The sequence below is a fragment of the Euprymna scolopes genome, chromosome 32 (assembly GCF_053919585.1).
Source record: "Euprymna scolopes isolate OS-2025 chromosome 32, ASM5391958v1, whole genome shotgun sequence".
NCBI lineage: Eukaryota > Metazoa > Mollusca > Cephalopoda > Sepiida > Sepiolidae > Euprymna > Euprymna scolopes.
In genome coordinates, this window is record NC_136513.1 from 90,104,879 (window position 1) to 90,122,878 (window position 18,000).

Genomic DNA, 18,000 nt, shown 5'->3' on the forward strand with positions numbered 1-18,000 from the left:
AATGCCTGAGGGAGTATCTATACAAATATGATGTTACAGAGTCTTAGCTTTGTACGACAGCTAAGTCTTTCTCTCGGTTCAAAATGTTGAGATCCAGCAACAAGCAAGAGCAAGATAGCCAGCAACAAATTAAACTGCAGACCAGCTTAATGCGGGTACTGGTCTTCCGCTTTATGGTTTTTTAAATCAGAGATTTGCTTCTAGAAAGGTTGCCTTCACCACGGCTTACGGGAGCCCTCTCCACCCCAATGACATATACACACACACAAATATACACGGTGCTAGTTGGCCGTTGACCCAGAAAAAGAGTTCATTCGCCCTTTGGAAGGTCTTGTTTTTAATCCTTCAAAAATACATACAAACAAGCATACATACATTCTCGCTTTTATATATATATAGAAGATATTTATCAATTCCAAGTAAATCGTCACTCGTTTTTCAAACTTGGTCACTTTCCCTTGCATCACTTTCAATCAAAATATTTAGAAATGAGAAACTTTTTTCACAACCTACAACTAACATAATAGAGATAACAAACCCGTTGTTTAGAATGCGAAAAAATTAAATGCAAATAAAATTTCTCATTATAAACGCATAAATTTTTTTCAATTTTTTTTTCTTGTTTTTTTTTTTCTTTCAAGTTAGGTTTCTATTTTTGGTGACAGGTAATCTGTTTTTTAATGGTGCTGTTTTTGGAATAATACTGTGTATCCAAACTTTTTTTTTTAACAATGTTGGCTTTTTAAAATAATTTTCAAAAGAGGTAATTCTTATAATGCTTGAAACATTTTACATTATTGATAATTGAATTAGCAAATGTAGTTAGTTGCCCTTGGATATTTTATCAGTCCAAAAATAAATTGTCACTCGTTGTTCAAACTTTATTACCTCCCCTTGGACTATTCACACTCACAAGATTTAGACCTGAGAAATTTTTAAATCTTGTTAATAATTTGAATTGTTGATGGCTTTATTATACATTATATAAAATATAATATATATACATTATATAAAATATATAATATATACATTATATAAAATATATAATATATACATTATATAAAATATATAATATATACATTATATAAAAGGCAAAATGTGTGTGACCATTTCGTCTATGTCTCGCAAACGCTTTTTTCGCACACGCTCGGGGGGGGGGGTTACGATCGCTTACAAGTATTTATATACGCCCTAGATAATAATATCTATGATTTGGGAACGCGTGTAGCGATTTTTACAAAATTATTGCTATTTCAACCTGTCTTGTGTTCGTTCAGCTTTTTCGTATAAAAAGCGAAACTAATTCAAAGCTAACACTGTTCCTTGTTCCTGGCAATCGCACCGGGAAACGTCCAGAAGCAATCAGCTCAATCTGGACAATGGGGAGCTGGTTTCCCCCTCCTCAATATCTTGGGGGAAAACAACCAGTCAAAGTTGGGTAAACAAACCCAAACGCTGCCCCGCAGCAAAAGTGAACTGCGTGACTTGTATTTGACCTCATTAATTAGGTCAAATAGAAGCAGCGGCGGCCATGTGTAGTTAAATAAATAAATCCAAACGTGTTTCCATTGTATGTCGCGGTGGCCCAATGGTTAACGTCGCACTTTTTTTTTTCACACTTTAATTTCCAACTTTGCTTCAAGGATTCAGGTTCGATCCTCATACTCACCTACCAAAACTTTTTTTTTTATTTTAAAGCCCAAAGGAGTTTTGATTTACCCAAAACCACACACACCTCAAAACACCCGGGCATCGCCGGGTACCCCCCCCCCCCGCTAGTATACATTATAAGGCAGAAATTCATACATTGATGCCTACTGAAGTGTCTAAGATTTCTCTATATGGGTGTTTGTCATGAAAATAGCCATTTTAAGATATGATCCACAGGTGTAGTCTGTGTGTTTAAGTTATCTAATAAATATTTTGGAGGTTTTCTTTCCTGTTTATCTGTACAATTTTGAATTCTGAATAATTTTCGAGTCCCATAAAGACTATCTACATAAATTTAAGTGTTTAAGCAATCTGAAAGATAAAATGAAAGTATATTTATCAGCATAAAGATGGCTGTCATTTATTTATATAGTTTTAAAACACTTCAGTTGAGAAAAAAGGACTGACCTTGCTAAGAATTTTAAAATGTTGCACTAGATGAAAGAATTTCCAAGGGAGGTAATTCTAATATGAGTGAACCATTTTACATTTGTGACTTGCGTATGTGACTGGTCGTTCACACTCGATTACTTCCCTTTCAATATCTTACCAATTACAGCATTTAGATGTGGGGAGTATTTGGTGTTAAACGCCCCCCCCCCATCTCGCCCAGAAAAATAAAGGAAAATTTTTTATGATGTATGTACTCATGATAAAAAGAAAATATAGTACACCAAAAAGCAGGTACAAAGTAGTTTTAGAAAAAATTTTAAGTGAATTTGAGTTTTTCTAATGTCCCTCTTCCCATATAAAGACTTGCATTCTAAAATCTCACAAAAGTGTGAATTATTTGGAATTATCTCCCTTATCTTGCAAAATGGCATTGGGAGAGTGTTGATCTCCATTTAGCCATAAAATTGGATGTTCTTTTTTTAAAATAAAACTACTTAATCAATTTATATGATTTTTGGTATACAATATATTTTTTTTGTCACAAATGCATACACCATGAAAATTATTATTATTATTTTTTTTTTTTTCTCAGAAGTGGGGAAGTTATAGACTTGCCCCAATTTGTTTTCATAAGTTAGTAACATTATGGTACTTATTATAAACCAGCTAGTTTAGAGACCGATGTACATCAAAAAGTTATAAATATATCCACATGACTTGGATGCATTAGCTTTAATCGAAACCAAAATAAAAACTTATGAATAAAATATATATATATAATTTGAGTGCCATGAGCTATAATCAAAACCGAAACCAAAATTTATAAAGAATTCTTGTTTAAACTGCAAAAGAAGTTATCTAAGCTAGCAGGGACGCCGGCATAGCCTGGACATAAAGTATGTTTACATATGATATCTTAATTCTTGTAGATTTTGTATATATTATTATAGAATTAATGTTCTATCGATTTTTATATATTATAAAGTTGCGATTTCAAAAATAAAAAAATATCCATATGACTTGGGTGCATCAGCTTAAATTGAAACCAAAATAAAAACTTATGAAAAAAATATATGTGTGTATATATATATATATATATATATATATATATATATATATATATATATATATATATATATATATATATATATATATATATATATATATATATATATATATATATATATATATATATATATATATATATATATATATATATATATATATATATATATATATATATATATATATATATATATATATATATATATATATATATATATATATATATATAATATATATATATATAATATATATATATATATAATATATATATATATATATATATATATATATATATATATATATATATATATATATATATATATATATATATATATATATAATATATATATATATATAATATATATATATATAATATATATATATATATAATATATATATATATATAATATATATATATATATATATATAATATATATATATATATAATATAATATATATATATATAATATATATATATATATATATATAATATATATATATATATAATATAATATATATATATATATATATATATATATATATATATATATATATATATAAACTTGAATGCCATGAGCTATAATCAAACCCGAAACCAAAACTTATAAAGAATTCTTGGTAAAATTATTTATTCCATGAAATGGAAGGTCATAACAATCAAACAACAGTCATGCTGAAGAAAAAAGATGTGTGACACAGAAAATAACACGCTATCGTATTAATATATAGATTCGAAAAGGAGTGTACATCAAAGGGAGATCATTCTCATATTTTTGTCCAGGGTTGCCAGATTGGCGTTTTTAAAGCCAAATTCAATCTTTTTTGGCTTTCAAAAATTATATCTAGCCTTTTTCAAAGCGTAATGTATGGACTAACTAAGAAAGGAAAACACAGATGAGGATTTTTTTTTTTTTTTTTTTATACAATTTATGAATATTCTAGTAGTTATCACAAACCAGCTAATTTAGAGCACAAAAATTGTGATAAATTTAGTGACATTCCTTTCAATCTCAAAATGCGATATTTTATTTATTTTTCTGATAAAATTTAGATGGAAACAAAATTTAATTATTTGCCTTATAAATTTATATTATCCATTTTCTTGTGCCGTTAATTTTTTTTTGTTTTCACAAGTTCAAGTTAAGTTTCTATTTTCAGTGACAGATTGAAAATGTTTTTTGTAATTGTTAAAGGAAAGAAGCTTAATCTTAGTATTAAATATTACCACCCGTTTGTGGCCTCCATTCCACTGCAGACTAAAGGTCATTTTCTAAGGTTTCTGACATGGCCTTGGATATGTGTCCATTCATTTTCCCTTATGTCTATTAGAAAGCATTGTGTCATACGCAAATATACCTGTCTTAGGCACTATTTTATCAGGAAAGTTGTTTATGAATATCGGAAATAATAAAGGTCCAAGAATTGGCACACTTGCATTAACATCATGCTCAGTGTTTGTATTTGCTTGAGAAATCCTTGAATTTTGACTTTTGCCTTGAAAAGCCCTTATTTCTATTATTATCTTGAAAAGGCCTTGAAAATCGTATTCTTTATGTCCAGTAAAAATTTGTGTTGGAAGATTAAAAATAAAATCCAAATAAATACTATTAAATTATTTTTTTAAATATTGAAAATAAAATCGAAATACATTGTTTTGAAATTGTGTAGTATTTTGGATACAAGGGTTACGTCCCTTTATCATAAAACTATTTTGGGTGGTTTCATGATGAAGATTCAAATCTCCGTCTATTTTTAGTCTCGTTTATAATTTAATTTTGTAAGGGGGAGGAGTAATGGTTGCTTCCCCCCCCCTCCTGAAAAATACTTTCCTTGTGCGGACAAGACTCTCCAATGGTGAATCCCCGCTCCCACTCCAAAAAGTTGTGATAGTTTGAAATTAGGCTGGCTGGGCAAAAAAAAAAAAAAGTGGACAAGACAGCAGCCATCTTGGTTGGAAATGAAAAACCGTGAAAAGTTAATATTTGAGATTAAATAAAAAGTATTTAAAACTACTTAAAAACGCTTGCAAAGTAACTTTTATTGGCTATGGTAACATTTATTTGTTGTATATTTGATTTTTTTTTTTTACTACTTTTTTGAATCACTGGCAGATTGTAAAACAAATCTCAAATTTTTTATTGAAAACTTGCATTTTGTCTGGAGAAGGTCTTGAAAAACTTTGAAAAGTCCTTGAAGATGTGGCTGGTTACCTTTAATGCATCCAAAACCAAACTCCTATCCTTACATCATCAACGCTCTGATCCCCAGCTGGCATCAATTGTGATGGATGGCTCTCATCTGGGTGAGGCCCCGTGTTTTGACAAGCTTCTGGGTTTGACCTTTACTCCTGATCTGAAATGGAACACGTACATCAAGTCTGTTGCCAAGGTCGCTGGAAAGATGGTGGGATCCTTCTACCGCTCCAGAAGATATCTCACTACTGATGCAATTCTCTATCTATATAAAAGCCAAGTACGTCCAAGGATGGAATACTGTTGCCATATCTGGGCAGGAGCTGCTAAAAACAGCCTATCCTGCCTTGACAGAGTACAAAATAGACTTTGTGGCTTAGTGGGGGATGCCCTTTTCTCTACCCTGCAACCTCTCTCCCACAGAAGAGACGTTGTGAGCCTATCCTTGTTTTATCGTTATTTCCATGGCAGGTGCTCGTCTGAACTCCAATCTCTGGTCCCCCCTCGCCAATCTTTCACGAAAAACACCCGTCTAGCTGAATCCACTGTGAAAAATTTCCCCCACTCTATATCTGTGCCTAAATCAAAACGCGGATTCCATGAACAAAGCTTCTTTCTTAGAACTGCACGCCTGTGAAACTCTGTTCCGTCTGCCTGCTTCCCACCGGACTACAACTTGGATGTCTTCAAGTCCAATGTTAACAAATTCCTAATAAACCGGCCCCTTAAGTAAACACTTCATCAAATCTCCACACTAACGTAATGTACTTGCAATTACCCTTATCCCTGAGTGGCTTCCGGGCCTTGATAAGTGGTGATCACTGTGTAAAAAAAAAAAAAAAAATGGAAATTGAAAATCTGCACAAACCCTGATGCTGTTTGGATTTACAATCATTGAAGACAACCTGAATTTTTCTCTTGTCTAGGAAGGATATCTGATTATGTTAAGCTTTCATTTACAAGGGTCATTCCAAGAGTAAAGCCTCCTATTTTTTAGTTAAAAAAACTGAAGAGCTACGAAAAAGGGAGTGGTGCCATTACAAGAAGCAATCTTTGTGCTCCAAAATTTTTTTTTTTTTTTACATAGTCATCACTATTTCAATGCACTTTTGCCAGAAATTCAGTGACACATCTTTGCTTCTGCATATGACATGGGGTTGGTTTCTTAGTCGCACACCATCAATATCTGCAGCAGAGAGGTGAAACTTTCAGATCATGAATGCATACGTTCAGTCGTCAGAACAATGCAATTTACAATCCTCTCTGATCCATTCGGGTGGAATCCTTGAGTGGCCTCTGGGTCTTGATAAGTGATGATGCCTATGTAAAAAAAAAAAAAAACTTGTCTAGCCAAAACCAGTATCAATAATTTCTCTCACTTTATCTGTGCCTAAACCTAGATTCCATGAACAAAGTTTTTTTCTTAAAACTGCACGGCTGTGGAACTCGCTTCTGTTTGGCTGCTTTCCAGCTGACTACAATTTGATTGTCTTCACGTCCAATGTAAACAAGTTCTTGATGAACCGTCCCCTAAGTAATCCAATTTATAAAATTTCCAGTACTTATGATTACTATACTATGATCCCATTGTACTAATATCCATTAATCCTTATCCTCGAGTGGCCACCGGGCCTTGATAAGTGGTCACCCATTTGTAAAAAAAAAAAAAAAAAAAAAAATTTACTTTTGGAATGCTCCTTACAGAAATATTGTATGATTTTTTTTATTTCATTTTATTCTTTTTTTTTATTTTCATTTTGGAAAAGAAAACATTTGTTGCATTTCATGCAAAAAATTAGATGCATTGCTGAGGTGCACATGTCATGGACTTCGCACATCCTTTTAGATCTGGAGGCGTAGATATCTTTTTGGTTGATGTCCAAAGATGTCTTTTAGTCATAGCTCATTATCTAAAATTGCTTGTTGGTTTTACAGATGAGAATTCTTACAATTTCCTCGTTCATGAGGGGGGAGAAGGAATCTCTGATACATCACATACAATCACAGTTGAATGGCCTAATAGGTAGTGTTCATACAGGGTGACCCAAAAAACCGAGCCCCAACTCTAATTAGGCCCCGTTTCTTAGTGTTTTGTCTGAATGAAATGAAACTTTGGTCATAACTAGTTTATTATATTCAAAACATCACATCAAAACACTAGGGTCTTTGGCCTTTTTTTCTCCGTTGACTATAAAATGCTCAGAAAAACAATTGAATGTTCTCTGTTTTTTTGGGGGGTCACCCTGTATTAGATCAGTGGTCTCCAAATTACGATGTGTGGGCCAAGTCCACCCTACCAACATCTTTAATCTGGCTCTCAGAGCTTTTATCGAAAATGTAAAAGTTTTCGGGAAAAACATTTAAAAATAGAAATGTGTGAAAATAGTGTTTTTTTTCTTGTTGTTCATAAAATAATTAAAAGAATGAGGTTTAGGAGAACGAGTTTCAATAAAAAGCAAAAAAAAAAAAAAAACACGTTCAGGTCATTTTAAAAGAAAAATTTTTTTTCTGACCCGCATAGTTTTAGAAAGTTAACAATATGCCCCCCCCCTCCCGTTACAAAATTTTGGAGATCCATTGCTCTTTTTGCTTCTTACAAAGTTGGTGTCTCTGTCACTCTAAACACTTTCTCACGCATGAGGCTATTCTCTCCAAATCTATCGGCCCATTTAGGGAATATTGTGAAACTCTGCCCCATTTGAGAGTTTCTTGATAAATTGCAGAAATGTATTGTTTGCCTAAAAATCAGAAACTACGCAAGACACTTCCAGAAAACTGAAATTTTTTTTTTTTTCTCACATATTTTTTCTTTGGGTGGGGTGGGGTGTTCAACAGGAACAAAATTTAGTGAAGAAAGAGGTCATCATTTAGAACGATTGTTTTTTTTTTTTTTCTTTCTTTTTTTTGCATGCACACCATTACATGGTATTTTTTATGTTGGAAGTCCCATCCCACATTTTGTCAAACCCTCTCTCCCACCACTGCTTTGTCAAATCGATGTGATTATGTGAAAAATGATTTTTTTCTTCTTGTTTTTTTCCAGCTATACGATTTGTTGTCGAAATGTCCAAATATTGAACATTTGGACATTTCACAGACACAAATATCAGATAAAGCCTTCAGAAGGTGAGTAAAAACAATTTTTACTATTTTTTTTTTTTAGTTCATTTTGTTTTCATTTTTTATCGATTTTTTTTCTTCCTCTGTTTTCACATTGTCTGGATTTTTTCCCAATTTCTCTTATTCCTTTTTCTTTTTTCGCTTGTTTTTTCTTCTCCCTTTCTTCTCGCTTTTTTCTTCCCCCTTTTTCTTCTTCTCCCTTTTTCTCCTTTCTTTTTTCTTTCTTTTTTATCCTTTTTTCTTTCTTTTTTCTCCTTTTTTCTTTCTTTTTTCTCCCCTTGTTTCCTTCTCCCATTTTTCTTCTCCTTCCTTTCTGCTCCTACCTTGTTTTCTTCTCCCTTTCTTTTCGTTTCTTTCTTCTCTTCGATATTTTTTCTTCCTCTTTTTTCCTTCTCTTCCCTTTCTTCTCTTTTATTCATTTTTTTTTCCTTCTCTTTTTTTTCCTTTCCTATTTTTCTTTTCTTCCTTACTTATTTGATACAACTATTAACCCTTATCCCTGAGTGGCTTCCGGGCCTTGATAAGTGGTGACCACTGTGTAAAAAAAAAAAAAAAAAAAAAAAAAGGTAAAGTTTGATTTGTTAGCTTAAATGCTGACTTTTAAAATCCGACAAAATAACTTTATATGTTAGATTACTAAAAAAAAAAAAATTGTTTTGAGATTAAGTTGTGTCTAATAATTTTAGCAAGAATCATGTCAAAGATGGTGCCTGATAATGAGGACATTTGTAGATTGGTCAGGGGTGAGTTGTGTTGTATAACATTGCCATTTTGTTTTTTATTCCACAAAAACTTGGCAGAACTTTATTTTGTCTTACTTCATATTGTTTTTTTTTTTTTTTTAATGGAGAGACTCTTAGTAGACAGGGTGGTTAATTATGGGATAATCATTCCCATTTTTCTAATGGCTTGTTCTAAATTTGTTCTTTGTATAGTTTTATCTCAACAGAATTTCATATTTTGATTTCTGAAAAGGAAGACTACTGTTTTTAGATAAGTTTTATAAGGCGGCTGTACCAAATTCATTTTTTTTCTCTCTCTCTTTGCAAAACTCAATCATGCTCTGCAAAAAGCCAAAAACGACAACTATTCAATGTAATCGTCTTCAGCCTCAATCACTGCCTCAATAGAGATCTGGAACTGGGAGTTTGCCTTTTCCAATATTTTTCATATGTTATATCTCCTCTTTTGGAAATAGGGTACGATTATGAATATCTCCAGTATCAAATAATCCTTATACACTGTGAAATTTAGTTTTATGTATGAAAATCAAAGAGGGGAGATATGACATATGAGAAATATCTGGAATCAAGTCTCCCCTTGCTGTTTTTTCAGATCATTTGAAACCATAGCAGCAAGTTTTTGTCTCTCCTCCATTAAGGCCAGAGATTTGGGGGAAATATCAGATATTTTGTAATTCATATACAAAACTAGGTAAACAAATGTGTGCTGGGAACTAAAACAGCAGTTAAAATCCCAGGAAACGAGTAATTTCAATGATGTGAATAAATTATAGTTTTAAAAAAGTTGGTAATCACTTTTCTATATTAATTTAATGTAAAGGAAACACCCACTTTATAGCCAAAGTGGCCATAAAGTGAGTGCTCATTTTACGTTTAATTATATAGGAAAGTGATCCCCCACTTGTTGAAACAATAATGTGCAACCTTAAGGATATATGTCACATAGCCCACTACACAATTCAGGTCATTAGCTTTCCAACAAACTTTCATTAGTTAAACTCTGAGCAATAATCGCTGAGATTTCAAACTTATGAAATTGCTAAAAAAATAAGTTATATGCGCGCACACACACACACACATCTATACTCATGGCCAAATTGAATACTAAAATGCTCAAATCTCTGGTTCTATTGGAAGAAACTACATGAAAATTTGCAGGGTTTTTTAAGATTATAATACTATTCGATGGTTAAAATTTTATGACAATTGGTAAAAAAAAAACCCTATATTTTCAAATCAATAAAATATGTCCACATTTGCCTACATTTGTATATATAGTGTCCTGGCACACAAGCATTAGTTTGGCTGCTTCTATTGTCTTCCCTGTGGCCTTGTCAGGCCACTAATATATATTTGCTCAATACTTCTGGCCTTGATAAAGGCGGGACAAAAACTTGCTGTTATGGTTACAAATGATCTGAAATGACAGCAAAAGAAGACTCGATTCCAAATATTTCTCATATGTTATATCTTCCCTCTTTTGGAAATAGGATACGATTATGAATATCTTCAGTGTCAAATAAACCATGTACACTGTTAAATTCATTTTATATATGCAAACGAAACACTAAGATATACATATATATATATATTTCTCATATGTTATATCTTCCCTCTTTTGGAAATAGGATACGATTATGAATATCTTCAGTGTCAAATAAACCATGTACACTGTTAAATTCATTTTATATATGAAAACCAAACACTAATATATACATATATATATATATATATTTCTCATATGTTATATCTTCCCTCTTTTGGAAATAGGATACGATTATGAATATCTTCAGTGTCAAATAAACCATGTACACTGTTAAATTCATTTTATATATGAAAACCAAACACTAATATATACATATATATATATATATATTTCTCATATGTTATATCTTCCCTCTTTTGGAAATAGGATACGATTATGAATATCTTCAGTGTCAAATAAACCATGTACACTGTTAAATTCATTTTATATATGAAAACCAAACACTAATATATACATATATATATATATATTTCTCATATGTTATATCTTCCCTCTTTTGGAAATAGGATACGATTATGAATATCTTCAGTGTCAAATAAACCATGTACACTGTTAAATTCATTTTATATATGAAAACCAAACACTAATATATATATATTTCTCATATGTTATATCTTCCCTCTTTTGGAAATAGGATACGATTATGAATATCTTCAGTGTCAAATAAACCATGTACACTGTTAAATTCATTTTATATATGAAAACCAAACACTAATATATATATATTTCTCATATGTTATATCTTCCCTCTTTTGGAAATAGGATACGATTATGAATATCTTCAGTGTCAAATAAACCATGTACACTGTTAAATTCATTTTATATATGAAAACCAAACACTAATATATACATATATATATATATTTCTCATATGTTATATCTTCCCTCTTTTGGAAATAGGATACGATTATTAATATCTTCAGTGTCAAATAAACCATGTACACTGTTAAATTCATTTTATATATGAAAACCAAACACTAATATATACATATATATATATATTTCTCATATGTTATATCTTCCCTCTTTTGGAAATAGGATACGATTATGAATATCTTCAGTGTCAAATAAACCATGTACACTGTTAAATTCATTTTATATATGAAAACCAAACACTAATATATACATATATATATATATTTCTCATATGTTATATCTTCCCTCTTTTGGAAATAGGATACGATTATGAATATCTTCAGTGTCAAATAAACCATGTACACTGTTAAATTCATTTTATATATGAAAACCAAACACTAATATATACATATATATATATATTTCTCATATGTTATATCTTCCCTCTTTTGGAAATAGGATACGATTATGAATATCTTCAGTGTCAAATAAACCATGTACACTGTTAAATTCATTTTATATATGAAAACCAAACACTAATATATACATATATATATATATATTTCTCATATGTTATATCTTCCCTCTTTTGGAAATAGGATACGATTATGAATATCTTCAGTGTCAAATAAACCATGTACACTGTTAAATTCATTTTATATATGAAAACCAAACACTAATATATACATATATATATATATTTCTCATATGTTATATCTTCCCTCTTTTGGAAATAGGATACGATTATGAATATCTTCAGTGTCAAATAAACCATGTACACTGTTAAATTCATTTTATATATGAAAACCAAACACTAATATATACATATATATATATATTTCTCATATGTTATATCTTCCCTCTTTTGGAAATAGGATACGATTATGAATATCTTCAGTGTCAAATAAACCATGTACACTGTTAAATTCATTTTATATATGAAAACCAAACACTAATATATACATATATATATATATTTCTCATATGTTATATCTTCCCTCTTTTGGAAATAGGATACGATTATGAATATCTTCAGTGTCAAATAAACCATGTACACTGTTAAATTCATTTTATATATGAAAACCAAACACTAATATATACATATATATATATATATTTCTCATATGTTATATCTTCCCTCTTTTGGAAATAGGATACGATTATGAATATCTTCAGTGTCAAATAAACCATGTACACTGTTAAATTCATTTTATATATGAAAACCAAACACTAATATATACATATATATATATATTTCTCATATGTTATATCTTCCCTCTTTTGGAAATAGGATACGATTATGAATATCTTCAGTGTCAAATAAACCATGTACACTGTTAAATTCATTTTATATATGAAAACCAAACACTAATATATGCATATATATATATATATTTCTCATATGTTATATCTTCCCTCTTTTGGAAATAGGATACGATTATGAATATCTTCAGTGTCAAATAAACCATGTACACTGTTAAATTCATTTTATATATGAAAACCAAACACTAATATATACATATATATATATATTTCTCATATGTTATATCTTCCCTCTTTTGGAAATAGGATACGATTATGAATATCTTCAGTGTCAAATAAACCATGTACACTGTTAAATTCATTTTATATATGAAAACCAAACACTAATATATACATATATATATATATTTCTCATATGTTATATCTTCCCTCTTTTGGAAATAGGATACGATTATGAATATCTTCAGTGTCAAATAGACCATGTACACTGTTAAATTCATTTTATATATGAAAACCAAACACTAATATATACATATATATATATATTTCTCATATGTTATATCTTCCCTCTTTTGGAAATAGGATACGATTATGAATATCTTCAGTGTCAAATAAACCATGTACACTGTTAAATTCATTTTATATATGAAAACCAAACACTAATATATACATATATATATATATTTCTCATATGTTATATCTTCCCTCTTTTGGAAATAGGATACGATTATGAATATCTTCAGTGTCAAATAAACCATGTACACTGTTAAATTCATTTTATATATGAAAACCAAACACTAATATATACATATATATATATATTTCTCATATGTTATATCTTCCCTCTTTTGGAAATAGGATACGATTATGAATATCTTCAGTGTCAAATAAACCATGTACACTGTTAAATTCATTTTATATATGAAAACCAAACACTAATATATACATATATATATATATTTCTCATATGTTATATCTTCCCTCTTTTGGAAATAGGATACGATTATGAATATCTTCAGTGTCAAATAAACCATGTACACTGTTAAATTCATTTTATATATGAAAACCAAACACTAATATATACATATATATATATATTTCTCATATGTTATATCTTCCCTCTTTTGGAAATAGGATACGATTATGAATATCTTCAGTGTCAAATAAACCATGTACACTGTTAAATTCATTTTATATATGAAAACCAAACACTAATATATACATATATATATACATTTCTCATATGTTATATCTTCCCTCTTTTGGAAATAGGATACGATTATGAATATCTTCAGTGTCAAATAAACCATGTACACTGTTAAATTCATTTTATATATGAAAACCAAACACTAATATATACATATATATATATATTTCTCATATGTTATATCTTCCCTCTTTTGGAAATAGGATACGATTATGAATATCTTCAGTGTCAAATAGACCATGTACACTGTTAAATTCATTTTATATATGAAAACCAAACACTAATATATACATATATATATATATTTCTCATATGTTATATCTTCCCTCTTTTGGAAATAGGATACGATTATGAATATCTTCAGTGTCAAATAAACCATGTACACTGTTAAATTCATTTTATATATGAAAACCAAACACTAATATATACATATATATATATATTTCTCATATGTTATATCTTCCCTCTTTTGGAAATAGGATACGATTATGAATATCTTCAGTGTCAAATAAACCATGTACACTGTTAAATTCATTTTATATATGAAAACCAAACACTAATATATACATATATATATATATTTCTCATATGTTATATCTTCCCTCTTTTGGAAATAGGATACGATTATGAATATCTTCAGTGTCAAATAAACCATGTACACTGTTAAATTCATTTTATATATGAAAACCAAACACTAATATATACATATATATATATATATATTTCTCATATGTTATATCTTCCCTCTTTTGGAAATAGGATACGATTATGAATATCTTCAGTGTCAAATAAACCATGTACACTGTTAAATTCATTTTATATATGAAAACCAAACACTAATATATACATATATATATATATTTCTCATATGTTATATCTTCCCTCTTTTGGAAATAGGATACGATTATGAATATCTTCAGTGTCAAATAAACCATGTACACTGTTAAATTCATTTTATATATGAAAACCAAACACTAATATATACATATATATATATATTTCTCATATGTTATATCTTCCCTCTTTTGGAAATAGGGTACGATTATGAATATCTTCAGTGTCAAATAAACCATGTACACTGTTAAATTCATTTTATATATGAAAACCAAACACTAATATATACATATATATATATATTTCTCATATGTTATATCTTCCCTCTTTTGGAAATAGGATACGATTATGAATATCTTCAGTGTCAAATAAACCATGTACACTGTTAAATTCATTTTATATATGAAAACCAAACACTAATATATACATATATATATATATTTCTCATATGTTATATCTTCCCTCTTTTGGAAATAGGATACGATTATGAATATCTTCAGTGTCAAATAAACCATGTACACTGTTAAATTCATTTTATATATGAAAACCAAACACTAATATATACATATATATATATATTTCTCATATGTTATATCTTCCCTCTTTTGGAAATAGGATACGATTATGAATATCTTCAGTGTCAAATAAACCATGTACACTGTTAAATTCATTTTATATATGAAAACCAAACACTAATATATACATATATATATATATTTCTCATATGTTATATCTTCCCTCTTTTGGAAATAGGATACGATTATGAATATCTTCAGTGTCAAATAAACCATGTACACTGTTAAATTCATTTTATATATGAAAACCAAACACTAATATATACATATATATATATATTTCTCATATGTTATATCTTCCCTCTTTTGGAAATAGGATACGATTATGAATATCTTCAGTGTCAAATAAACCATGTACACTGTTAAATTCATTTTATATATGAAAACCAAACACTAATATATACATATATATATATATTTCTCATATGTTATATCTTCCCTCTTTTGGAAATAGGATACGATTATGAATATCTTCAGTGTCAAATAAACCATGTACACTGTTAAATTCATTTTATATATGAAAACCAAACACTAATATATACATATATATATATATTTCTCATATGTTATATCTTCCCTCTTTTGGAAATAGGATACGATTATGAATATCTTCAGTGTCAAATAAACCATGTACACTGTTAAATTCATTTTATATATGAAAACCAAACACTAATATATACATATATATATATATTTCTCATATGTTATATCTTCCCTCTTTTGGAAATAGGATACGATTATGAATATCTTCAGTGTCAAATAAACCATGTACACTGTTAAATTCATTTTATATATGAAAACCAAACACTAATATATACATATATATATATATTTCTCATATGTTATATCTTCCCTCTTTTGGAAATAGGATACGATTATGAATATCTTCAGTGTCAAATAAACCATGTACACTGTTAAATTCATTTTATATATGAAAACCAAACACTAATATATACATATATATATATATTTCTCATATGTTATATCTTCCCTCTTTTGGAAATAGGATACGATTATGAATATCTTCAGTGTCAAATAAACCATGTACACTGTTAAATTCATTTTATATATGAAAACCAAACACTAATATATACATATATATATATATTTCTCATATGTTATATCTTCCCTCTTTTGGAAATAGGATACGATTATGAATATCTTCAGTGTCAAATAAACCATGTACACTGTTAAATTCATTTTATATATGAAAACCAAACACTAATATATACATATATATATATATTTCTCATATGTTATATCTTCCCTCTTTTGGAAATAGGATACGATTATGAATATCTTCAGTGTCAAATAAACCATGTACACTGTTAAATTCATTTTATATATGAAAACCAAACACTAATATATACATATATATATATATTTCTCATATGTTATATCTTCCCTCTTTTGGAAATAGGATACGATTATGAATATCTTCAGTGTCAAATAAACCATGTACACTGTTAAATTCATTTTATATATGAAAACCAAACACTAATATATACATATATATATATATTTCTCATATGTTATATCTTCCCTCTTTTGGAAATAGGATACGATTATGAATATCTTCAGTGTCAAATAAACCATGTACACTGTTAAATTCATTTTATATATGAAAACCAAACACTAATATATACATATATATATATATTTCTCATATGTTATATCTTCCCTCTTTTGGAAATAGGATACGATTATGAATATCTTCAGTGTCAAATAAACCATGTACACTGTTAAATTCATTTTATATATGAAAACCAAACACTAATATATACATATATATATATATTTCTCATATGTTATATCTTCCCTCTTTTGGAAATAGGATACGATTATGAATATCTTCAGTGTCAAATAAACCATGTACACTGTTAAATTCATTTTATATATGAAAACCAAACACTAATATATACATATATATATATATTTCTCATATGTTATATCTTCCTCTTTTGGAAATAGGATACGATTATGAATATCTTCAGTGTCAAATAAACCATGTACACTGTTAAATTCATTTTATATATGAAAACCAAACACTAATATATACATATATATATATATTTCTCATATGTTATATCTTCCCTCTTTTGGAAATAGGATACGATTATGAATATCTTCAGTGTCAAATAAACCATGTACACTGTTAAATTCATTTTATATATGAAAACCAAACACTAATATATACATATATATATATATTTCTCATATGTTATATCTTCCCTCTTTTGGAAATAGGATACGATTATGAATATCTTCAGTGTCAAATAAACCATGTACACTGGTAAATTCATTTTATATATGAAAACCAAACACTAATATATACATATATATATATATTTCTCATATGTTATATCTTCCCTCTTTTGGAAATAGGATACGATTATGAATATCTTCAGTGTCAAATAGACCATGTACACTGTTAAATTCATTTTATATATGAAAACCAAACACTAATATATACATATATATATATATTTCTCATATG

The 18,000-nt window shown here is 28.7% G+C and overlaps 1 protein-coding gene across 5 annotated transcripts in view; it reads left to right on the forward strand.

Annotated features, from left to right (window-relative positions):
- The window catches only part of LOC145256478 (F-box/LRR-repeat protein 5-like), a 248,024-nt gene that overhangs the window by 103,098 nt on the left and 126,926 nt on the right, over positions 1-18,000 (forward strand). For all 5 annotated transcript variants that reach the window (XR_013863997.1, XR_013863998.1, XR_013863999.1 and 2 more), the window contains one exon: positions 8,404-8,486. Coding sequence is in view for 2 of the 5 variants with exons in the window: in XM_080115421.1 (XP_079971547.1) it covers positions 8,404-8,486 (83 nt within the window). In the remaining 3 variants the exon portion in view is untranslated. The remainder of the gene's footprint in view (positions 1-8,403; positions 8,487-18,000) is intronic.